The sequence below is a fragment of the Molothrus aeneus genome, chromosome 17, assembly GCF_037042795.1.
Source record: "Molothrus aeneus isolate 106 chromosome 17, BPBGC_Maene_1.0, whole genome shotgun sequence".
Taxonomy (NCBI): Eukaryota; Metazoa; Chordata; class Aves; order Passeriformes; family Icteridae; genus Molothrus; species Molothrus aeneus.
Window position 1 is genome coordinate 12,658,749 of NC_089662.1, and position 25,496 is coordinate 12,684,244.

At 41.8% G+C, this 25,496-nt stretch overlaps 1 protein-coding gene across 1 annotated transcript in view; it reads left to right on the plus strand.

Moving 5' to 3' along the window:
• The first annotated feature begins 23,766 nt into the window (after nucleotides 1-23,766).
• The window catches only part of BMP7 (bone morphogenetic protein 7), a 40,905-nt gene continuing 39,175 nt past the window's right edge, over nucleotides 23,767-25,496 (plus strand). Inside the window, exon 1 of the mRNA XM_066561340.1 lies at nucleotides 23,767-24,280. Within this exon, the coding sequence (XP_066417437.1) occupies nucleotides 23,767-24,280 (514 nt within the window). The remainder of the gene's footprint in view (nucleotides 24,281-25,496) is intronic.

Below are 25,496 nucleotides of genomic sequence, written 5' to 3' on the forward strand. Positions count from 1 at the left end.
AATTTTGTAAGGATTATGGCTGAACAGGGATTGTTGTTATTTATGTGGTGTCCTCAGCCAGAGGACAGCGCTGCACGATGGGTGACACAGGCAGCCATAGATGGTGAATTTGGGAAGAAACCCCACATATTATGAGTATTTTGGTGCATTTCACCTTTAGACATTCAGCTTTTCCTACAAAAATCCTGTCTGTCACTTCAGAACATTTAAATTCATGGTGATTGCAAAGAGAAAATGCAGCACTCCTGGGAATCCTGGTGCGAGCCAGAGGAGCAGCCCCTGGTAGTCCTTGGCACTCCCTGGTTCTGCAGTGCTTTTGTGTGCAGAGATCAGGACTCCTGCTCCATCAGCTCCGTGGCAGAAAAACCCCAAATAACACAAACTTTAACTGCTCTTACATTTGCAGTTATCATATGCCAAGTTGTATTTTCAACTCATAACTATGTCATCATAATTGATTCCTCATTAGACGTCTCTCTGAGAGTGTTAGAAGTTACTTAGGAGATAAATATCTCAAGGCTTGTCCTTTCTAGGGAAAAATTTTCAAAGCTCACTGTTGATAACATCATGTTTAGTGCACAGGAGTCAGCAGTATTGGAAGCTGTGCTCAATCCAGCTCACAGCCAACAGCACTTCAAACGTGGTGATGCTTGGACTTGTTAGCAAGTTAGATGATGTAGTTTTTAAGATGTTGCTCCATTAGCTACTGCCACTGAACCTTTCTTCTTTGGTACTCGTATGAGTGAGCAATCCAAGTCCAGCCTGGTAATTAAAAAATGAATGCATTAATTTATTCAAGGAAAACCTCAGGCTATGATGATATGAGCACAAGGTGCTTCAATTAACAGAGGGAAGCCAAAGAAAAGGGAAATAATAAACTGAAATTTTCAGAGCTTTCATCTTAAGTCTTTGGCCTTTAGGTATCTTGAGATCATTCCGGAAATATTTATGTAAAATCTCTGTAGCTCTTTCCAACAACTCTACATCAAAATCAACAGACTTTTTTTTTGTATGGAACTGCCAAAATTATACCATGCCCCCAGCAACAGATTGCAAACAAAACTAAATGCACCAATTTATGAGAAGCCAATTTAACTACTTACTTCTTCACAGCATCAAACAACAATCATAAAAAACCCCAACTAAAATACATAGTGTTTATATCTGAGTTAACAAAAACAAGTAACAATAACAAAATTTTCCTTGCTTCCAACTTAATACCGCACACATATATGTAAATAGAAATATCTCTAATCAGATAAATTTGTATCCAGAATATAAGTAGATGAATTACAATGAAGAAGTGGACTAGCAGATTATTTTTCTAGAGTCCTCTTTTTTAATTTATTTTCCCTTTTTAAAATCTCCTTTTCAAAATGACACCAAAATTAAATTCCAAATATCGACTGCATATGTTTAAAAATTATAGAAATACGCATCTATACATTTATAGATAAATGTTCATAAATATATACTCTAATATGTATTTATATACATTTGTGTGTGTGTATAAGAAGGAAAATTACTAGGAAAGCAAATGAGGAACCAGTTTTAAGTGTTAAGATGGGAAGGAAGAAGCGAATGCAGCAGTGGAGGGATGCAGCTCTCCTGTCCTGCCTCTACCAAGCTGTGCAGTAGATGGCACCACAGGTGCCAGAGAAAGTGCTACCACTCAGAAACTGTTAAATTTAACACTGTGATGGAGCAGGAGCAACATCCATCACCTGCCAATTACATGAAAAGTTACTGATCTATTTCTAATGAGCAAAGCCCAGAGAAATAGGAGATAAAATGTCATTCACTGCTAACAGCTCACAGCTTCAAATGGGATGCCTCCTTCCAAATAACGTTGGTGGTTAAAAAGAACAACCCAAAAATAATGTATGCTTGCAGAGACACCTGGCTCCAGAGTGAGAAACACCTGAAAAATATTTATTCTGTGGTGTGTCAAGTCACTGTAAGAGGAAGTGGGGTTTTGTTACCATCCCTTCTTTTGGTATTTTATCTTTCAGCCAAAAATAAACACTACAGACCATTCTAAAAAGGAAAAGTACCTTCATCTCACCTCTGTCAATTCTGATATCCACATCTTCTAATGTTTTTAGGGATAGTAAAGTATTTTTGGTGGCAGGACAAAATAGGTATTTGAGACAAAGAAACACAAAGTAGATTAAATAGAAGATTACTTTTTGATAATTTAGCAAAAATTCCATGTGCACTCATAGTAGTTGAGCTATAAGCAGGCAGCTCTGTATGACTGAACATTTGAACACATAATTTTTACATGCTGGGAAGTTTGAGCTTGCCCAATACTAACTTAGTCACTGTTTCTCCCTCTCTCCTGAACTGGTTTCACACTAAGATAGGACACTCCTCCAGCCTATTAGGAAAAATTCTGATTAAAAAAACATGTTAGGGAAGGGAAAATATGTTGAAACAAACAAATGAAAGATATTTGTACTAAAATATAACTGGAAAGCAGGAATGGCTTCTATTCCATGCTCATATGACAGTTTGAAAATAGCAATCTTGAAAACAGCTGCACCATTTCTTCTGGCTTTCAAAAAGTAAACTGTCTTATTGTCTGTTTTCCTTTTGTTGGCAAAATCCTAGAAAGCATGAACACTCAGGTGTGGTTTTACTCTTTAAATACAAAAATGCCACCTGCTGTGCATTAAAACTATTTGAACTTAAATTTGCTGCATTTATGGGAATGCTACACTAGTGGTGTCACGACCCCAGATTTCTGCCAACAGGTAAAACTTGGGGTGGACTTCAGACAGTTGTTTTAACTATTTAATCAACCCTGGGGAAAATGAAGTCAGAGGATGATGTAGGAGTTCTGACACTGAGTACTCTGGGCCATATAAATGGTGGGTGGGGCAGTTGATTAACATTCTACTTCATTTTTGGAAGTCTAGATTAAAATCAACCTTATGTCATTCTTTAAAATGCATTTGGTGATTTTAATTGAGCTACTAATGTTAATTGGTCCACACCACAAAAATGCCAGGGGCACTGTGATGTAATTTTAAATAAATGGCAACCTTTGCTTTTGAGGGTCTTAAGACTCAGTATAAAGTATATCAAATTAAAAAATAGCATAGATGTCTTATCTTAGTTTTTCTTTTTTTTTTTTTTTTTCCCTACTGGAGAAGAGTAAAACCATGATTCAAATATAAATATGAACTCAGCCTAAAACACATCTTACTGAGCTGTTCACAAGCAGTTCTGGCTGCAGCGAGATGGCTGGTCAGCCTTCAGTGAAAACCCTGTGCTGCTTTTCCAGGATGCAATTTTAACCCGTTCAAACATTTTTCAAATCTTTCTGCACAGACCACCCTTTTCTCTGTTCTCAGAGCAAACTCAAAATTGTCAGCTGGATGTCACTGCTGTAACCCATCCCTGTACCTGGGCATGGAGGAAGGGGTGATATTTTGCCCTGTTTTGCCTTGTCCCACTGCTGCTGGCCAGGACAGCCACCCAACACCTCGAGTTTAGTTTGATGGATCTTCTTCCAGGCAGCTTTCTGCCTGCTGCTTTAGGGATCTAGGAGGCTCTGGAACAGAAGAATCACCCAGATGTCCCACAGCCAAAGGTGTGTACAGCTCACAGCCACAGGAAGGTGTTAATGAAATGTGTAATAAAACTGTGGAGTCTGTGCAAATAAATACAAACTCCTATAATATAAAGTTCTCCCTCACTGATCTCACATATGGTTCCCAAAGGGAGCTCAGTGCAGAATTTGGGCCTTAAAGAATTGAATAGAACAGATTTATATTATTCTCTAAAGAGAAAAATCTTCTGGCAGAAAGAGGAGTTTGGAGCTGTTGACTAAGGAATTTTCTACTCTGGAAAGCAGACTGGAATTGCTATTGCAGGATCAGCTGTTCTACAATGACTTCTTTGACCCATGACTTTTCCAGAATAGAATATCCACACAGGGAGCTGTTATGGATAGTTTTTTCAGAAATAACTATTTTGGTCACTTTTCCCACACAGAGAAATGCATAGTGTACATACATAGCTGTAGTAAGCTTGGTTTATTTTTTACAGAAAAACAGTTTTTGTCTGATATATAACATATGGCAAAATGGGAAAGTAGAAAAGGAATTTTGAATAAGATCATGATGCAATTGATTAAAATCCTTTATTTAATTTACTAATATAAGATATATTATTATAATTTACTATGATTATGATTACTTACATACTAAGAACATCTCTACATCTGCAAGGTTATGTCCATTACAGGATGTTGCATCAGTTTAACTAAATCATTAAAAAACCCCTCATTTCTAATTAGGTCAGCGCAAAAATATTAACAAAATTATTTTCTGTAGTCTCTGCTGGATTTCATATCTCAGTCATCAGCCTTGTGGTTACATCATACACGTTGTTAGAAAGAAATATACAACAGTTCTGTGCTTCTGCAAAATTCAGGCTTTTTTGGTGTTAGCACATTCATTTTAATTAACAATAAATGAACAAGAAATAGCCATTTGCTGCCAGCAGTACCTTTGCTAGGTTGGGAATTCCTGTTTGTGCCTTGCCTGATGAGTGGGTACAGCACCCGTTAACGGAGTTCCTTTCTAAAAATCTGATGTAGTATTAATTTATTATTTCAACATTTTCCTCCATGTGCTCTACTCTGTAATGTCACAAGGTCTCTCATGCATTGTACTGGAATGCTTCCATGTTTGGATCCATTCATGAGGAGTTTTGAGTGCTGGGGATGTAAGACTGGGACCCCAGTGTGTCAAGAAGAAATAAAAAATATAGAAATGATGTTACTGAAGATACCATCAACCATCCATTAGTCCTAAGAAAAGAACATCTAAAGCTTTTTTTATAAATTAAACTGAAGATTATCTTTCAGCTCTTTAGTGAAGTTTGATACTTAATCAGAAGGAAAATTAACATGCTCATCAACCAGTGCAGATCCTTAGGTGGTGTGGAGAGCTGGATGAGATCATATCCTCAGCAAAATTATGGAATGCTAGGAAGTAAATCAGGAGAGCCAATTCCTAACTCTCATTTTAACGATGGGCTGCCTCATGTTAGTCATGAAATGTAAGCAAATAATAGGTGTTGCTGAACAGCTGCTCTTACACTATATTGGCTCTTCCCTCTGAAATATTCAAGCAGGAGAGAACCATTCCTTTAAGTTTTAAATACATTGATTTTCTACATATTTCAGCTGTTTTGTGATGACCAATACATCAAAATCTTCACCAATATTTATGGAGATTCAAACTGATTTCCAATCCTAGTGGAAAACTTCTCTTTTAATAACCTCTATAATTAGTGCCTGCTTTATGAGAAATGTTCTTGCAGAATATCCAGTCATTACCCTAATTCATGTTAATTTTCTGCTGTTATGGGGTAACAACAACAGTCTTGTTTTTTTAATGTGTTGCAGATCACTCTGTTTTCTGTTTCAGAGCTAAACTGAAAGTGAACTTTTACTCTGAAATTATACACTTCAGTGTTTTATATGACACTCTTGTAATAAACAAATTATATACTGTGATGCTAAAGCACTGTAATAAAAGTACTTGCTGCTGAGTGCTTGAGAAATTGTGAAACAATTGTTTTCAAGTTTTCATAACTGTAAAATCCCCAAATGGACTTGATGTTGGAGAGACATTTCTGTGCAGCACAAATGCATGATTTCCAAAAGAAAAACCTGTAAGTTTTGCCAACTGACCTCCTAGGTAGAGCCTTGCCCATAAATGCAGCGAGGCAGATTGGTGCTAACGATATGTAAAGTTCATCTTTGTACTCCATTCATTCTCACTTCATTACTGGCAAGATTAGTAATAGCCAATTTGCATTGATTTATACCAGCTATTTACAGTCCCCAGGGCACAGAAGTTATTCATCCATGGAAAAACCTGTCATACTCTCCTTTTTTCTAGTCATGCCTCTATCTATGTGGTAATAGAGGGATGGAGTTTCTGCCTCTGGTGTGTCCTGCACAGAAGCCAGTGTCTCCAAAGCCAAGCACAACAGAAAAATATGGCTCTGCCAATAGCTGGGATGGTGACCTAAAGATTACAATGAGAAAAAGGCTGACGTTCTCAAACCCTCTTTTACACTGATTTGAACAGTCACAAGCAGCTCTCAGACACCTCTGTGTACCAATTTGGCAAGGAAAGAGGCAGAGATGGAGCAGAGCAGGGACCTGGCAGTGAGGCTGGGCAAACTCAGATGGATGGGGCTGGTTATGCTGTGCCCAGTTTTGGCTCCCCAATCCTAGAACAGTGTGGAGAATCAACAGGAGGTTCAGAGTATGCCAAGGTGCTGGGATACTCTGGGTCAAGAGCACAGGGGTGAAATGGAGGGACTGAAGGTGCTGGGCTTGCTCGTCCTGGCCAAACAGAGGCCAGGGACTGGTCTCTGCCTGCACAGCAGTTACAGAGATGACAGCCAAGTTCAGGCTAGGTAGTGTCATAACACAGAACAGGGAGCAGTGGCCATAAATCACAGCATGGGAGGTTCAGTTGAAAATTAGGAAAAAATGTTACTCATTTTTCAGGCATTCTTTGAAAAGCAAAAACAAAACCCCCTCACAAACTACAAAAACAACACCCAAGTATGAGTACAGCTGAAAAACCCAATAGAAAACAAAAAATTGCCATCCTCTGGTTTCTTACTGTTTTAGATATCACCTACCTTTTATATTAAACACATGCAATCTTACAGGCATGTTACATACATGTGTTACCTGGTTTTGCTTAAAATTCTTTGTATGCAATTAGTAGTTAACAGAACGCTATCTTTTGTTAAGGAATGAATTCTTTTTCTACAAGCAAACCCCAATAGTGCTTAATTTGCAATGCAATATTGACTATCATCTCTGAATCAAAAATTAGTTCTTCACAATGAATTAATTCAATTGTTTGGGTACTATTGCATCACCGTGTCCAATGGGATTAAAAAGAAAAGTTGAAAAAAAACTCAATTGAAAGGAAACTGCAAAACTCCATTGGCTCAAAAACCACGAGCATGCTAATTAACTAGAAGCAATTACTTGAATAATCAAGACAGGTTTTTTCTTGTATTTATTACCTGCACTTTCAGGTATTTGTTACATCAGATGTGATATTTATCTAAGCATTGGTTTACCAGATGTGCACGAGAGTAAAGGGGTTAATTTTGATCACTCAAGCTACAAATATTCCATTTAAGGCACTTTGTGACACCAGCAAGGTTTCACCTTTCCCTCAGGATTTTAAATCCACTAGCACTTTTCAGATGGCTTATAGCAATTTTAGTGCTTCCCAAACACAGTTCCAACCATTCAGCTGTCCAGTACCCACTGAGAAAATTGGTTTCCTTTCCTTTGCAACTTTTCAGTTTCCACAGACCAGTGGTTAATATTTTCAATACAGACTCTCTATTCAGGAAACACAAAATGTTTACAACATGGTGACATAATTATCTCTACAGTGTTAAAACTCAAGACATGAATTTCCCTACAGGCAAATTAAGGCTTTCTCCAAAGAAAATTTGTGAGGGTAAAGATAATGTCTGGAGATATAGAAATATAGATTTATGCTTTATTACATTGATTAGTGTTTGAAACTTTTCTTTTTCTAAACCCACTCCTGTGACTTTATCCCTGCTGTACTGAGTCCATCAGTTTGGATCTGATTTAACAATGTCTCTGTGCTTCAACATACTGCTGCAAGGATTCATGTGCCCACACATAAATTTTCTTGATGAGAGAAGCTTTTGTATGAACTTCTTAAAACAGTTGGCAACAAAATATAAGAAACATCTACCACACTTCACTGGATTGGATTAAGGGATGAAAAAGTAAGAGGAGAGCAAACACCACAACACTTTGTAGTCCTGTTTGACAGCTAAGGGATAAATTGCATCCTGCCCTCTATTCTTAATAAAAAGCATAAGACCTATTATACTTATTAATCCAAAGTCCACCTAGACTAATATTCTCCTTCTGACAGCAAGAAATACTGGGCATCATGTGAAGAGTACAAAACCAACGTTTAATGATGTCTTCCCAACATGTTTATGACTCGAAGACTTCTGGAATAACTGGTGAGAATTTGTATTCAAGGACTTCTGGTGGTGTCTTTGTATCCATCAGGTTTTTTTTAATGGATTTCATGCACATTTTTAACATAACACATCCTGTGACAGGGAGTTCCACAGGTTAACTACTCATTCTCAAAGGTGTGTGTCCTTGAAGCTGCCATCTCCTAAGTAGTTATGATGCTCCTTACTCATGAACAAGACAGTGAATAATCAGCCTTTTTCCATCTTTGCCATGCCACTAGGTTGAAGTTTTGGTGGGTTTTTTTCCGAATTTTAATGTATTTCCACACTGCTTCCCCTGATTCCTATTGTCATGGACTATGGAAGGAAGAAAAGAAAAAAAGAAAAAAAAATAAATAAAAGAGGGTGAAAATGGGATAAAAGACAGAACCACTTAGGAGTCTGAAGCAAGATGAGGGAATGAAGTGCCCAGGATGTTTGTATCTCTGTCTGGGGCAGAGAGGGAGAGCAGGAAAATAGGCTGGGCCCAGCACAGAGGAAGGAGAGTGGAAGTCCCCAAATGACAGGAACAGGTGACAACTTCGGGCAAAACCCTTTATCTTGTTTTGATGATACAGATATTGAGATTCAGAAGGAATTTTAGCCATCAGAACTTTTCTGGAAGCTACATATTCTCTCTATTCCTCCCTTTCCTCTGTATTTGTCAGATCTGCAATCAAATGAAAAATATCCAGTTTTAAATTCCTTAACATCTAGGCGTACACAGGAAGGTTTTACCTCCTTTATATCCCTGCAGTCCTGCTAATATTTCATCCCATGAGAACCTGAGATCATCGTTTGTCTTGAAGGAAATTCAATGTACTGAAGTACACTAAGGAGATACACCATCCTCTTTCACCACTGGAGGGAACATTTTTGCCCTTGACAAAGAACTTGGGTGTCATTAAGATGAAATAGATTATGGAGAATTTGATATAGGTGTAAATGCTTTCAGATATTTAATCAATGGGGAAGCAGTGGAACAGGTTTAGGCAGCCTACAGGTTGATGACCTGTTCTGATAAAGCCTGGCTGGACTATTGAAGTCATTCAATATCCATCCCTGCTGCAGTTTCTCATGGCCAGCTACTTACATGGAGCACAGATTCCTGATTTTATTACCTTTTAACTTGCCACCCTCATACAGGTTATTGGAATAGGATGCAAGAAAGTAATCTGAAAGCAACATTGAAGTTTTACCCATCCAAAAAGACACCCAAAAAACCTCAACAATAAACAGCCCCCCAAAAAATGCTCAAAAAACCCCCAAGAACATAACCAAACTATTATATATATCCAGATTGGGATGAAGAGGAGGAAACTGTAGGAAATATTGGCTATGAGTCCTACCATATGCATAGACATGAAATCTTGGCTGCCCACTCTATGAGCTAAAAGGTTGGATAGTAACAGTGCTCTAGAAAAGATTGAACCCTGGGGCTTACTGTGAGGCAGTGATGGATTTAATGAGCTGGGTGTGACTGGAGGGAATGAAGGAGATTCTTCTCAGGACATGCCTGCACTTGAAACTCTGTGGATTTTGTGCATCTGTGTTAAATGATTTGAAAAAACTCTTGTGTGATCAATGGCACACACACACACACACACACCTCCTCACAACAGTGCCCTGCACACCTGATATTCTTATTTCTGTCATTACAATTCCTCCTGCAATCACAACAGGCTTTTTAGGAGTTTAATTTAATTTCTCATCTTGTTTAAACTCCTTTAGCGTTTTGTGTTATTTACCACATGTTCAGATGCAAACCATTTCACCCCTTTCCTGTTACAAATAGAAAGAAACCTGGCAGATTAGCATGCAACTAAAACAAAAATGCCCAGTGAAAAGGCTAATGCTATGGTTTTGCCTCTGAGCAGCAGGCAGCATTAAAAAGCACATTTCCATTTACGCAACAGAAGATTTTGTTAGTCAATAAATCCCTGCAATCTCAGAGGAAAGAATTAATCTTACATAATTGGAGTTTTGTTTCAGGAAATGAATTTATACTAAGAGATTCAATCTCTTAATTAAAAAGATTTAGTGTGTTTGTGTTCCACTTAGCAGTTTTATTTGTTCTTTAATTTGCAGGAGTCCATACTGGGAAATAATTGAATGAAAATGCCAGGAGGAATGGGATGTGCATACCAGGTCTGTGTGCAGACAAGAACCAGGATCTCTTGAGCTCTGCTACTAGTTTTGACTTTTAAAGACCTCAGAAAATCCCTGCACATGTCAGTTCTCTGTCTGTAAAATGAAATTCGGCAGTGGGTTTTCTCACAAGGCTGCTGTGAGTGCTGGAATCCAAAGAAGGAGCAGTTGGTAAATGCACTACTGGTATTAGCAATGTAACAAAATGAAAGTGAGCAGGATAAGATTTCATGGATGGGAAACACTGCCTTAACAAGAGCCTTTTTCAAATGTCTTCCTCTCCTGACAAAAGATGAAGAAATTACTTGGAAATGCATTAAATTGTATTATATGGGGGGGGGGGGGAAACCAAGCTGCCACCTTTATATTCTGCCAGAGGAGGAAACCACCATGGAGCTGTACTAGGTACAAAAGTGTTTGTATATTGAGAGAGATCCTGTGTCGAGTTGGTACATCAGTGTGGGAATTTTGTTTGCAAAAGAGCTGCTGGGATTGTTCTGCAATGAGCATCCAAGCCTCCGGACACGCCTGCCCTTCCCAGGAACTCTGGCTGCTTGGCTTACTCTTTGTGGCTGGGAAGTCTGAAAAGAGTTCACCCAGGAGCAACAGGATCAGAATTCCCCTCTCACCTTTTGCTGCAGAAAAAGAAAAGGGTTTGATCCAGTCCTCTAAAAAACTGAACTGAATCACAACAAACCGGTTACACTCACAAAACCATAGCCTTCCTAACTACTGGAATAAAAAATGTTAAACTTGCTGTTTCCAATTAAATATAGCAAAGTATCTTTTAGACCTGATTAAAGACTACTCTGCAACTATTATTTGCTATGACTTAGGAAAGTATTCCATAGCTTCCATTGAAAACTGACGTAAGGAACCCTCACCCATGGACACAGGCACATATTTCATCCAACCCACCACTACCAGTTCCAGGTCATGCTGATTAATGCTTTTCACATAAACACACTTCTTATTTCAAATGTTAATGCCTTCTTAGTGCAAGGTGAAAGTCTATCCAATGATAGAATCCCTTAAGAGTGTTAATTAAAGAGGACAATAATAATCCACTGGTGATTTATAGTGAGGTGGATTACTAGAGCATAGTGGTTGGTCTGATAGGCATTTATTGCCTACTTAACCATTTAAGTATAACAAAAAAAAAAAATCATTGTGGGACAAAAGGTGATGAATGTTTCTGCTAAAACAGTCCATTAAGATGATTCATTAACATTACAAAGAGGTCTGCAGCCTGTGTGCCACTCGGAGCCTTTAAAAGTCTGGGAAAGTGAGAAGCATTACCATAGGAAATGCTTTATGCTAAATGTGCGCTGATAGAATCTAAAGTCCACTTTCTGCAGATAACATCACTTTTTACATTTTGCACTACAAGGTCTGAGGATGCTTTGTACTTCTCAATTCCTCGAGAATGTATCTTCCTAACAGAGGAGAGGAGCAATAAAAGTCCCAATGCTCTGGCATACATTGGCGTCCCTCACACTTCCCTTTGAACTGATGGGCCTGGAATGCTGAATCGCTGGTTGCACCACTGCGGAATGACACGGGAGCCATGAGTTATAGTCACAACAGCTACAGCTTTATTAAATGCACAGCAAATAAAGCTCCTATAATGATCTTTTCAGGTCAAATAACAGCAGATACCTGCTGTGTAACAGCAAGGTGGTGTACCAGCCCTGACTGCTACAGGAATTGTGGGAGGGTTAAATCAGCGTGTAAATGCACCCAAAACAGCAAAATAAAGTCTTCAGTATTTTCCTAACAAATTATTCCCTGAAAGCGGAGCTAATGAAGCTTGGCTATTCATGGATTTATGTTGCTGCTTTTACATCTCCCTATTGGAATAAGCCCAGGTGTCCTCCACCATATCCCACTCCAATCCCTCCAGCCCCTTCATCCCTCACCTCCCCCCTGCAAGAACATATGCAGGCTCCCTTATTCCCTGGGGAATACCCTAGCTAGCATGCCTTGGCATCTTCTCCCAGCCATTCCTTGACTTTTGTTTTTGATTTGGCAGCTGAATGAAGCAGTGTTTTCACCAAGGAATATCAGAGCAATGTACAAATCAGTCGAGAGCCTCGCTGCTGTCAAACACAATGAACAATTGCTGAACTCTCCCTTCTCCCTCAGTGGGAGAATTAATAAGGATTCCTTCCTCTCCTTAGATGCTAATTCTTGCAAAACTGGTAAGGACAACTGGTAAGTGTCTCCAAATCATCTACATAACCTGTGACAAATGTGTCAGCATCCTGGAAACTGGGTCAGACAAATAATTAGATTGTGTAAGTGATTTCCCTAGGGAACTAGACTGAGAGGTGTGATAGGATCTGCACTGACCAGAAGTCAGTAGAATCTTGTTTATAGTGTGTGCAGCACCTGTCCAGACTACCTGCATGGTCTTAAAAACAAGCTGGACCAGGTTCTGGGAGCACAACAAGACACTTGCATCAGACCTAATAAATTCTGCCTCTCAGTAGATAATTACCCTGGTTTATTTCTCAGTCAGCAAATTAGCACAGCTACACCAAATCCTGGGCTGGAGATGACTGAGATAGATTTGTTGTCCCTGCATGGCATGAATTGTCACTTCTAGATACTTCAGTTAAAAGTGAAACACTACAGATACTGAGTCTGGACAAGGGAATGGAGCTGAGGGACACATGTGACATCAAACACAGCTCCCCCCAGTACTGTTCAATATTTTCTAACTGCCTGGGGAGTTGGGCGAGCAGCATGTAATGTCTAGTGCCAAATATTGATTCTTCTGGGAAACAAGGCACTGACTGCATTCATGATCTGTCACCAGGCTTTATCACAAAGTGTCCTGCACTGCACCAACCTCATCTACAGAAATGGGATAACTGTTTGCAGGCAGGGCCATTAACCCAGTAATCCAAAAACCAGCCTCAGACGTGTCAACATCTTTCAGATGAGCTCTGCTGATTAATGAACGGAGGGTGCTGAGGTGTGGAGCTGTGTCTGGTGAAACACATGCTTCCCACCTCTGCAGACTCCTCTAGAGTCCCCTGGGACACTTGCAAGTCTCAGCTCTTAGTCAAGAATGCCCAAGGGTGCCCAGCACTGGGGAAGAGCCTTTGTGGGAGGATCAGGCCTGGGTGTCAGACAGAAGGAAGGAACACAAACCAGTGGGAGGCTGGCAGGAGCACAGGCTAAACCAGAAAGAGAGGCTGAACATGTGTGTCCAGTGGCTTGATGAGTGGGAACAAGGATGAAAGGATTGGATTGAAAGATCTGTGTTTGCAAAGCAAAGGAGAAGGGTTGAAATTTCCACCTTTCAAGGCATTTTCTGATTTTTCCCCCCACATACTGAATTTAACCTAATTTCAGTAAGAGCTGAGAGACAGTCACCAACATCTTCTTGTATTTTGCTCTAGATATTCCTTAAGTTTCCACAAATTTACCCACTAGATTTCATCAACCCATACCACACCTCACTTATGATTTCTTCTTCAACCTACAAAAATACTGAAGATAAACACCTCACATTTGTCAAATAGAGAGAAAGATCTCACCTCAGAAAACCTCGTTGAGAGTTTTTACACAAAGTGCTTTTTTCTATCAGAAAATGCTAACTTGCAAAAAAAAAAATCAGATTTTTGCTGATTTCCATGGAAATACAGTTAGGCAGGTTCAGATATTTCCATGAGAAAAATCTGTTCTGAATGAGAATGGAGTAGAAATGTGAGGGGTGATTTATAAGACTCCCAAAGCCAGAAGTATACCCAAATATATGCTAGCACCCTACCAAACACAACAGAATAACTGTCTGTTATCCATGCAGTTATTTTATTTTATTTAAAAAAATAAATGAATAAAATAAATAAATAAAATTCCCCAGGCTGAAGAGAAGCTGCCTGATGAAACAGCTGGTGACTAAGTCTCACCTATGAAGCACAGGACTCCAAGCAAGCTCTTTTTCAACCCACTACAGAGCCCAGATTTCAGTCTGACAAAAATAATGTTGAAAACATTATGTCAAATGTCTGCTCCAAATCCCATAAAGCACTCCTTGGACAGGGCCCAAGTAAATACCCTAGCCACTGGATGTTGGCTATTCTGGGATGTCTCATTCTTTCTATTCATGTTTTGTTTTTTAAATCATTCTGTGACAAATCTAAAACAAATGTCAAAACCATTAATTTTTTTATACACTAGATTTTTTTTTCTGTTTCTGGTCGACTCTAATTCTCAGTGCACCACCCTTAACTCTTCAATTCATTTCTTCTCTTCTAACTTGGTCCAACTTGCTGGCCTTTAGAAGAGTGACAGATACTTAGCTCTTGCATGGGGAAAATTAATTTGATTTGTGCATTCTCTATTATCCTATATCACTGATTTTTAAAATTACTTCACAGGCCTTTGGGGCCCATAAGCTGCTTTTACAGGCATCCAAAAAGGTAAATAAGACACATTGCTTTGGCATGACATAAAGAATTGGCTGCCACCAAAGTCTGCAAATTAGAAAACATTAAAGATCACTGCTTTGTACAGATATACCTGTGTTCTACTGCTGTTAGTATAGGTTGAAAGCTCGCAATAAGCTTTTATGTGCACTGGGATAAAAAAACTATTAACATTATTAAAAACTAAGTGAATCACAACATTTTTTGGAAGAGAGTAAGAAGAATACTTTGGCTCAGGAGATGCATGTATAACCAGATCCATCACTTTCAAGAGAAAGCAATTTTACAACAGTCAAAGTTAATATAAAGTTCATGTTGTTACTTTAGCCTCATGTACCCATATGAAAACTGGACAAAATTATCATTTTGACACGCTTGTTTTTCATTATTAAAAGTTATCCCATCTCTAATATGATCCCTAAGCATGTGAGTGGCTGATCAAATGCTAAATAAAATCTGCTTTACGTGGCATTAAACTGTTAAAAATCCATTTAGATTTTTTTTCTGGTTGATCAATTAATTCCCATAAACTTATTTAGATAGATTAAAAAAATATGTTTTTTCTTTTGTCTATCCACTTCGACTTCTCTGAGGCAGCAAACTTTAGTAAGATACACTTAATATCTTGTTCCCAGAAATTTTCAGTAAAAACTGTCTTCAAATGTGTATTTTTAAGAAAAGATGTGACAAAATGAATACTGTACTTTCATGCTATCACATTGCCATATTTAATCCTGAAAACTAGAGCTACCACTCTCTGCATCATGCCTACATGCATACAAACAAGAGAAATAAAATCAGATTTATGGAAACACGGCAATGTGCTCATGGATCTCGGCCGTGCTGCTGAGAAAACAGCATTTTCACAAAAGGCAGGGTCAAGTCTCAGCTGCTCCTCCGAAGAACTGTCCTTTAACAGGAGCATTTTCTCTACCCCCAGCACAACAAGCAGTCAGGAGACAATGAGGCTCTGCAGTTTATGAGCTCCCTTGATGGCCAAAGTGCTCTTCCATACCTACCAAATATAGTAAAGAGTAAACGCTCAGCTTTTTGTTCTTGCCTCAAGGCTTAGAAACAACTCGCAAATCCTCTCAATTCGCTTTTTCGTCCCCATTCCTTCCATTAGACTTGCTAACAGTATCTTTCACAAAGATTCTTTTGTTTCTACTGAAAATCTCTTAGAGATTTCTTTGACATTTCTCTTTCTCTCGGTATCCTGTCACAGGGCACTGGACCTTCATCCTGGGACTTACTCAAATCCTTCCTTTTTCCTGGACACACTAAAACCTTCCATCCCACACTTTACAAAGGAAGAGTGTAGGCACTATCCCTAACCAAAAAACCAAAACCTTAGAGCTATGAACTGCTGAACTCCTCCCAAAGATGGCAGAGAGCCCTCAGACCCCCATCACATCATGGAATTTTTAAGATTTTCTGAATATTCTTACTTTTCTCTGTGATTTAGCCTTTACTCAATATGTATTTTCTGTCTTAATGGATGTTCTTCTCTCTTCTCCTTCCTCAATTTCTCCCTGCTTCCAAATAAAGCAGTAGCCCATGCTTTAAGTTAGAAATACCCTTATTAAATCTGATATTAAAACACAAACCCCAACTTCTTTCAAAAGAAACTGGCATTTCTACTTGCAAATGCAGCCAGTGTAAATTCCCAAACCGTCCAAATTAAGGATGTTTGCTGTCTGACTTGTCATCATTTCCCAATTACAGACAGTAAGATGCTCTGTAAACAGGTTTTTGTTGAAATGGAAGGTCTCCTGTGCTGTTCTCCTCATGTATTCAGGACATGGAAATAGGGACAGGAATAATCAGGAAGTGATTCAAAATCTCCATAGCCCTCATCTGTGTGAGGACACTGCCTGTGCTGCACGTACCCTGCAGTTACTCAGCTGGAAGAGCAGGAGTTTGGTCCTGTGTGGTTTCAGTTTAGCATCATAATTTCAATTTCTGTACGCATTAAACAACGGAAACCTTTCCCCTGCTCATGATAAACATGCTATTCACGAAGATGGTTTTTATCCCCAAAACAAATGTGAGGATCTTTCTGGAATGTACAAATCTTAACTTCTGTGGATTTTACATTTTCATGAGCTTAACAGACAGCAACTTTTCCCAAGGAAATAAGTTAAATTTTTATATGCAACTCTAAATAGTCTATTTTATAGCTCCTTGATTTAAATAAACAAAACAACAAACACACAAACTGCTTCCTTCTGCTCTTTTCCCGGCAATCCAAATATTTAGTACTCTTTATAGGATGCTAACTGTGGAAATCCATGCTTTTAAATTATGCTTTTTGGGTGCCTTGAACAACAAAAACAACAGATTCTCTCTTGCGGTCAGACCACCAGAGCGGAGTAAAGTGCAGTAACTCGGAGAGTTTCTGCCCCATGTTCTGCTCTGCTTGTCCTTTTCAAAGGGGGCTCAATGAAGAGCCTTGTTGAGACCTCCGCTGGTGCCACTGTTTATAGAGGGGGTCATTAGGAACAGTTTAGTCAGAACAAAAGGGGTTTTGTTTCTATTGTCCCGCTTGCAGTTTGACGATGTCTTAACTGAAAAATTATCTTAATAGTCTAACAGTATATATTCGCCTATGGGGCTGAGACAACTGCAGAAAGGGCTTTGGATGAATGCTGAAAAGATGCACTTGACAAAGCCAACTCAGTGCACGCTGAGCACCATTTAGGAAGCGCATTTGTTCTGACTGAAAACTTAGAAGTGCCAGTCTCGGAAAGATAAACTCCTGCAGCACTGCACTTACAGCTAAAGCAGCCTCCACAAGGGGGGCAGCGGGGACACCGAGCGCTCCACACCCGGCCCTTGCGTGGGGGCAGACACGGACACCTCCATCTGCTCGCACAGGGCTGCACCAACACGCACCGGCAGAGGAAATGGGCTCTTCAGATTATTCTAAAATCGTCCCGATCCATGATTTTGTGCTGCTGAAGGTCTGGGAGATTGCTTCACGCAGGCACTCGAAATGTGGCGAACCTCCTCCCCCGGCCCTGCAGAGCTGGGGCCAAGCCCTGCTACCCTGCTCTGCTTGGGAGGGGATTTTTGTGGCCAGGGCTTTGGAGAATCAAATGACTCTCCAGCTTCCATCTTCCTTCAGACTGGTTCAGAAACGCTGCTATAAATCACCGCAGATATAAAGAAAGTTATTTTAGAGGCAGAACCAGAAACAAAAAAATGCACATTGTGTCTCTGCAGCCCCATGCAGCTTGGAATTGGCAGCTCAAAACTTCCAATTGGAGTGGCTCTAATGTGTATTCAAAATAAACTGTGAAAATAATTGTTCCTATGGAAATGAAATATAAATAAAAGTAGGAGCTGAGACCATATAAGATAATGTTGGACCAAATTCTGTTTCCTGCTTATTGAAATGCACAAGATAAGCCTCGACAGGAGAGAAGCTGCGGGGTGCAGCTGTTGTATATAATCCTGCTTCCTTCAGACCTGTAAAACCAGCAGTCTCCAAAGATCTCTCTGCTCCAGCAACACGAGTTTTATGATTCAGGGGCATGGTACATATGGTTTAGCATACACACCCCAATTTTCCATGCAACCTCCCCTGTTAGGATTACTAATACTTGTGGCATGAGTAGTTTGTACAGCAGCTGTGCAAGGGTTATGCAAGCATTTATGTACACATTGGAATAAAGGCACAAAATAATGGTTCTTTTGAGGTATTACTCTGCACCTGCCTGGAGAGGAAAAGTAAAGCCATCCAAATTCATCCCATTCCATTCACAGGTCGGGATCAGTTATTTTGTTCCCTTTGAAAAAAAATGAATATGTTTTATATGCTTTTTGTTCAGTATAAAAAATAGCAAACATCCCTGCCTTTAGCGAATGCAAACAGCAGAAAACTGAAAAAGACATAAATATATGTTAATAAGAAGAAGCCTGAATGTCTGTAGGAGCAAAGATCACCATGTATTGTAAGAAAATGTGACAGCTAAGCAGATTTTCAGAGGCACATTTCCAAGGTGCTGCAGCACAACTCAAATCCGCTCCCAACAGTGACGTCCAAGCTCGTGCCCAGCTTAGCTTTTCACAAATACAAGCCTGAGATCTCAGACGTTCAGATTACAACGTTACCAACAAAGGAAATACCTGGGCTTGGGCCAAAAGCGTCAACCGAATCGAGTGTGCACACAATAATTTAATAGTACAAAATTAAATTCAGTTTTCTTTGAGCTGCTTTGGCAATATTGGAGTCTACATTAAACAATGCTCCCATGCCTGTATCTGTGCTGCAGAAATAGATTACTTACATAAAGTTTAAAGAGATGATTGAAGTACACTGGTGTATTTATGCATGCTCATACCAATATATAAACATACATAGAAAATATAGCACAAGCAGATACTCAAATTGTAGATAAATATATAATAAATGTAACATTACAAAAGTTTCAGTAACATGAGCTCATTTCTAATGTTCTCTGAAGTAAATAGCAATAAAAGGATCCCTGTGGTGATCCAGCTTTAGGAAGTGAAGTGCTGAACTGTGAAGAACTGAACTCTGTCCACTTTCCCCAGACGATGAACATTAAATTCAGTGCCATAACCCCATTTCATAAATCCCAAATTCTATTTTAGCTTTTACTGGCATCCTCAGAAGTAATAATGCCTTTTTCACAGTCCAAAACACAGATTTCATTTCTGACTCTCCTCTGATCACTAACATTGAGAATCAACACTTAATTTTTATAATGTGATCAGTTTTGTCCAACAGAGCACAGCTCAACCCAAATCTGTTCAAATTCCTGGATTAGAGCTAATGTAATGGCTTTATCCATAATGTGATTAACTTCATGTTGGTGAATATGTTCTCAGTAATGATGCTGGAATGATGACTAGAATCTTTTGGTAAGAATGATCCAACACAGTGTAAAAAAATACGTAAGCTAATTATCCATTCTTATACAAATAATAATGATATTATTTTTGCTGTATAAATGTTTTTCATGCAAAGAGCATAGACAAACAGTTCAAAATTCCCCAAACACATGCTAGTTTAGTGGGACTATTTGGAAGGAGAAAAAAGTTTGCTATAATTTAGGAGTTGCACTTTGTTCAAGACAAATGAGAGAAGATGCAAAACAGAATGGAAAAGAACCATGGTTAAAGTTAAAAAGAGGACATCAAAGTAGGAAGACAAGGAGCTTGAAACTGAATCAGCAGAAAAGAGGACAAAATGCTTTGTGTCTAATTTTTGAAAAGTCATTAAATGAATTTCTGAACAGAACCCACACTTTTTACTGCCCGTTTGTTCAAACTGAATGCAAATGGCCAAATTCTGCCCCTGGCATATGCCTCACATGAGTTCATGAGGACGACAAATTCACCAAGCACAAACCTGCACATTTTTGTGCATTTCTTGTTTTTAAATCAGCCCCTTTATTTATCTCCTAAATACATACTTCCAAATATTCTGTCTGTTTCCACACAAACAAAAAAATGGCAGTAGTTGGTACTAAACTTGGGTAAGAGCGTGCACACAGAGCTCACAGAGATCAAAAAGTTACTCAATTGGTAATGTGGCTTGTGCAGAACCCCAGAAACATTGGGAGTCTGTTTTTATAGAAATTATCTGAAGCAGCAAGTGCCAACAAACAGGGATTACTTCATCACAAGCATTAAGTTTTCCTTCTCAAGAAGAGGAGGCTACACAAAAGAAGTAGAGAAGACTAAGAGGAAAAACTGGTTTCTTAATTGATCCAGGAAGGAGGAGGAAAAAGACAGTGACATGAAGGTGCCAATATTTCAGCAACCTGTGTGGAACTGATCCTACAGGAAGCAGGATAAGGTTTACACAGCAGGCAGGAAAGGAGGGAAGAGAAAGACGTTGTCCATGAAAAAAGGTACAAAGTGGATTGCCTTTCTGTTTGAAAGGAATTTGAAATTCAAGCTCAGATCTGAGGGCTGAACCACTGCAGTTTGAGCTGCATCATCCTTTATTGTATCCAGCAGAATAAATGCTGCCCTTTGTTGTGTCCCAAAGCAAGATGAAGGCAAGGGCTGGGGACTTCACATCAAAAAGTTATTTTTTAACAAAATCAGTTTCTCATCCTATGCTGCTGGCATGGTTTTGTTATGCTGTTTTAAGTACCCCATTGCCAACTATCATGCATTTATTAAAAGGAGTACAGGTGCAGCAGGGTCATAGAAAATACTGTATAAAAGAGAAAACTTTCCCAACTGTTCCTATAAAAGCACAGCATACAGTTGCAACATTGCCCCTCTTTTAAGAGTCTATCCTGCATTTAATCAGAATATAGCTGAAGGTGGCCTAACCCAAACCACTTAGACAAAACAAGAAGGAAATAGTTTCAAACATCACTTTTTCAAGAAATTTGTCAAATCAAGAGATTCGAGGTTTAGTTTTTGTTCTCTGTTCTCTCTCCAGTGACACTTACAGCTCCAAGAGCAGTTACCTAAGGTGTTAACGAGTGAGCAGAGAAACCTCCCACACTTTTCCTTTTCTTTCTTTCAGAGCACAACACTGACCTGAAGTTTAGTCAGTTTTTAAATGGGAGCTGCAAGCAATTCCAGTACCAGTAATTTAGGCAGCAGAGACACCTGCTCTCCAGCCCTCTGTTCCATCCTTGCAGACTTTTTAATCTCCATGCCAAAGGCAAGGCTCCTTGTCCTACTGCTGCTTGATGAAAGGCCAACACTCACAACTCTGGAAAAACAGTCGACAGGAACAAAAAAGGAAGAGAAATCAAGTTGTCTGCAGCTGAAAGGGAGAGCAGAGAGATCCCAAATCATCTGTCTGCCCTTCCTACAGCAGCCTGACCCAGACACCCTCTCCTTGCCCCCAGCTGTGCATTCCTGTGGCCTCCCTCAGTTCCACCACAACATGGAGTCAGTCAGAACAAGAAGCTGATCCAGCAGAAAATTATTTCAGCAAAAGCAAATACACAAATGGTTAAAAAAAATTATTTTAAAAACAGAATCAGCTTTCTGACCTGTGTGTAAGTGTTGGTACCAGCATTGCAGAGGGGTTGGGTTGCACAGCTGAAGGTCCAGGCTGGGGTGGGATGAGAAAACAAAGATCTTTCTCAGGGGGAACCTGGCTTTAAACCAGCTTAAATTGATCTGGAAACCACACCCTCAGCAAGGAAGAAATTTAGGCAAATTGCATGGTGAAGAGCAGGTTAGTGCTGCTCCTCAGGAAGTACAAAAGATGCTGGAGAGTTTGATCTTAACTGGGCAGCCAGAATTCAGCTGCTGGGTAGTGGTGTTTCCATCCGTGGGATGCACTGGGAGGCAGCTCCAGGGGGGATTTTTGAGCAGCACCAGTGAGTGAGTGTAGCAAGAGTTCCTTGTTAGCTAAGGTGGATGTAGCTCCACAACCTCTCTGCCCCCTCCATCCTCCCTGAGCTTGAGCCATTCCTAAATGTGTTAGGTCTGAGCTGAGGGATTAATGCTGGTTCCACCACTATTTCAATAGTGCCATGAGTGAGTCATTTCTATGTGATGCCTCAGTTTCCCTGTTATTAAGAGGTGCACATGCATGCATACAAACACATTATATCATTCGTCATGGTTCCCATGCAGTTTTTTGTCTGGCTACCTGCTGTTCACACCAAGATTTGAAACATAAAGAACCAAAAGAAGTGCTGAATATTAGTTTCCAAAAGAGTTGCAGGATCTGGTGCTGGATACTACCAGATGTTGCTCGTCTGAAAATATTAGATGAACAATCTACCAAAAAACACCCCCAAAACGCTGAGACCTGCTTTATCCTCCACCCTTTTTCTTCCTCCTTTACACAAGGAATTAATGTCAGCATAAAGTTAATGTATATATGTATGATTTCTGAGGTTATCTCAGGCTCAATTCAGTGACCCAAATACACCATCCTGGCTTCCCCTTCTTTCCAAGTAAGATTTGGGAAGCATTAGTTTACATTTGTCATCTGATATTATTATTATTAATTTCTGTTAAATGTCTACTGTAGCAGACATCTACCTGGGCTAATTGGGACTGGGGCTCCATTACTGTAGATGTTGCACCCACTGAGTTAAAAAAAAAACAAAAAACATCGCTTTAAGAAGCTGACAATCTATTTCAAGGCAATGTCCCAAAAATGGCATGTAACAGGAGCAGAAAGAGATGGGAAGGCAAGGGTGCAGGGTAATGGAATGGCATAAACCACCCACCCGTGTGCACAGGTTGATAGTTTCACTTCAAGTAAATGTTCCTGGTTTTACCATTCTTAGAGAATATCTCCCCCTTCGGATTTCTAACCCTTCTCCATTAACTCTCCCCACTGCCAGCTGGAAAAAGTGACCTGGGGCTCTCCGTGCACAGAGACACACACACACGTGTCTATGTAGGTGAATATATATCATCATCACGTTTTAAATTATTTAATGGAGTTTGTTTTGTCACGGGCAGGCTCTTCTAATCTGTACTTCTTAAAAAAAAAAAAAAGAAGAAAAGAGTAGGCAGGAAAAAGAAGTGTGTACGCGTGCTTGTGAGCCAGCCGATGTACTCGCATCATAAAGTCTGTGGGAGTTTGGGCCCCTTCCTTATACATAAACCGCCCTCTCTCCTGGGCTGTCTTCTCCTTAATGACGTTCACGGCAATTTAGGCGCTCGGGACCGGCTCAGCCTCTCGCCGAGCCCGCAGCCTCCACAAACATCCTGAAAAGCAACCTGAGCAGACGTCCTCCCTCCTCGAGGCAGTTCCAGGGATTTTCTCTCCCAAGCGCTTTGGAGCGGGCGAGCGAGAGAGAGCGCTTGGGTTTAGCCGCCTGCTCCTCCCACCAGAGACACCCTCCCGCCGCTCCCCGCCGAGCCGCGCCGCTCACACGGCTCCGCCGCGGCGTGCGGGACGCGGGCACCGCGCTCCGCTCCCGCCACCGCCGCCACCGCCGCCGGGGGAAGCGCCTCGGGCCGCCGCCGCCGCCGCCCCGTCCATGGGCCGGTGCCGCTGATCAGCCCCCGCCGCCGCCGCCGCCGCCGCCGCCTCGGGCCATGAGCGGGCTGCGGCGCCTCCGCGGGGGCTGAGCGCGGGGCCGCCCGTCCGTCCGTCCGCCCGCCCGTCCGCCCGCCCGTCCGTCGGCGCCCCCCGCGCATGCCGGTGGCCGGGCGCGTCCCGCGGCGGGGCAGCCCCGCGCCCCCCGCGCCGCCCCGCAGCCGCCGCCGCCGCGCCGCGATGCCGGTGGCGGGGCGCGGGCAGCCCGCCTCCTGGCTGCTGGTGCTGGGCGCCGCCGCGCCCGCCCTCTGGCTGCGCTGCGTGCTCGCCGACTTCACGGTGGACAACGAGGTGCACTCCAGCTTCATCCACCGGCGGCTGCGCGGCCCCGAGCGCCGCGAGATGCAGCGGGAGATCCTCTCCATCCTCGGCCTGCCGCACCGCCCGCGGCCGCACCTCCACGGCAAGCACAACTCGGCCCCCATGTTCATGCTGGACCTTTACAATGCCATGTCCGTGGAGGAGGGGGCGGCGGGGGCCGCCGCCGAGGACGGCGAGGGCTTCTCTTACCCCTACAAGCCCATCTTCAGCACCCAGGGGCCGCCTCTGGCCAGCCTGCAGGACAGCAACTTCCTCACCGAAGCTGACATGGTCATGAGCTTCGTCAACTTGGGTGAGTGCCGGGCTCGGCGGGGCTGGGTCCGGGGCAACCGGGCAGGGAACCGTGCCAGGGGGAGGCTGCAGCGGGGACCCGGCCACCGACGGGAGGACAGGGGCTGGTGGCGCAGCTGGCCCCGGTTGGGAGCTGTTTCCCAGCGGGGCAGGTGGGTGACAGCCCGCATGGGCAAGGAAGGGCAGGTAGCGGCCCTCGGCAGGGTGGCTGCTTTGCCAGGCGGTAATTGAGTGGCATCGACGGGGAAAGAAAGGGCTCTGACTTCCCCTCGCAGCATTTGGACAGCCACGAGCTCTCCCCACGCTCCACACACGCCGGCACACTGAGCTCTTTGTCGTCTGCTCCCTTTGATAATTGCTGCGCGTCAGAAATGGGATTCGCAGGTAGGAGGTAAACAGGACGATTAGCAGGTCTGCTCCGCATCCCACACGGCCAAGGAAGACACGAAGCGCAGGCAGGAGCAGGGCACGGGTCCCGCGCAGCTCCCGCGGGATGCGGAGCCGCCGGGGCTGCGGGGACGGACGGCCGGGACGGGTCCCTGCGGCATCCCAGCGCCGCGCTCCCTCGGCCGGAGGGGCTCAGCTGCTCGCACATGTTTTCCTAATGGCTTGGGAGGGATTCCACAGTAAATCCTTATTTACTCCTGCAGCTTTTCCTGTTGACCCCAGTTTATGCCGCTAACTCGCCTCTTTTCTCAAGCACATGTGGATGGGTTTATGCAAACGATACGAGAGTTGGCACGCTTTGTATGCGCCTCACTAGGCCTCCCTAATTGGATGCCACGGCCCAATCTGATTTCTATTTGCTCGCTGTAGATTGCACAGCCGTGTGGACTGACTTGGCCGGATTTGAGTAAAACATTGTCAGGGTGCACATTCTATTTTAAATATATAATTATAGACCTGGCTCGCTCTATCCGTTTTTAGACCTCATCATGTGCGGCTCTCAAACCACACACGTACAGATTGGGTGCCTGCGAGTTCAAGGCAGAACCTGAATTGTATTTCCAAAACAAGATAGCTCAGACTTTGTCCCAAACAAAGGGAAACGCTAAGTGCAAGAGGAGCACACCTCTGGCACATAACCTGCCAGGAATTACAGACCCCCATCTCCAATAAATCCATTAACACCTTTATGGATGTCCCTGTTCTGGTCACTTCCACTGTCTGGAACTTCAGAGGCGGCAAAGATTAAATCACCACCTAAACCACCACCT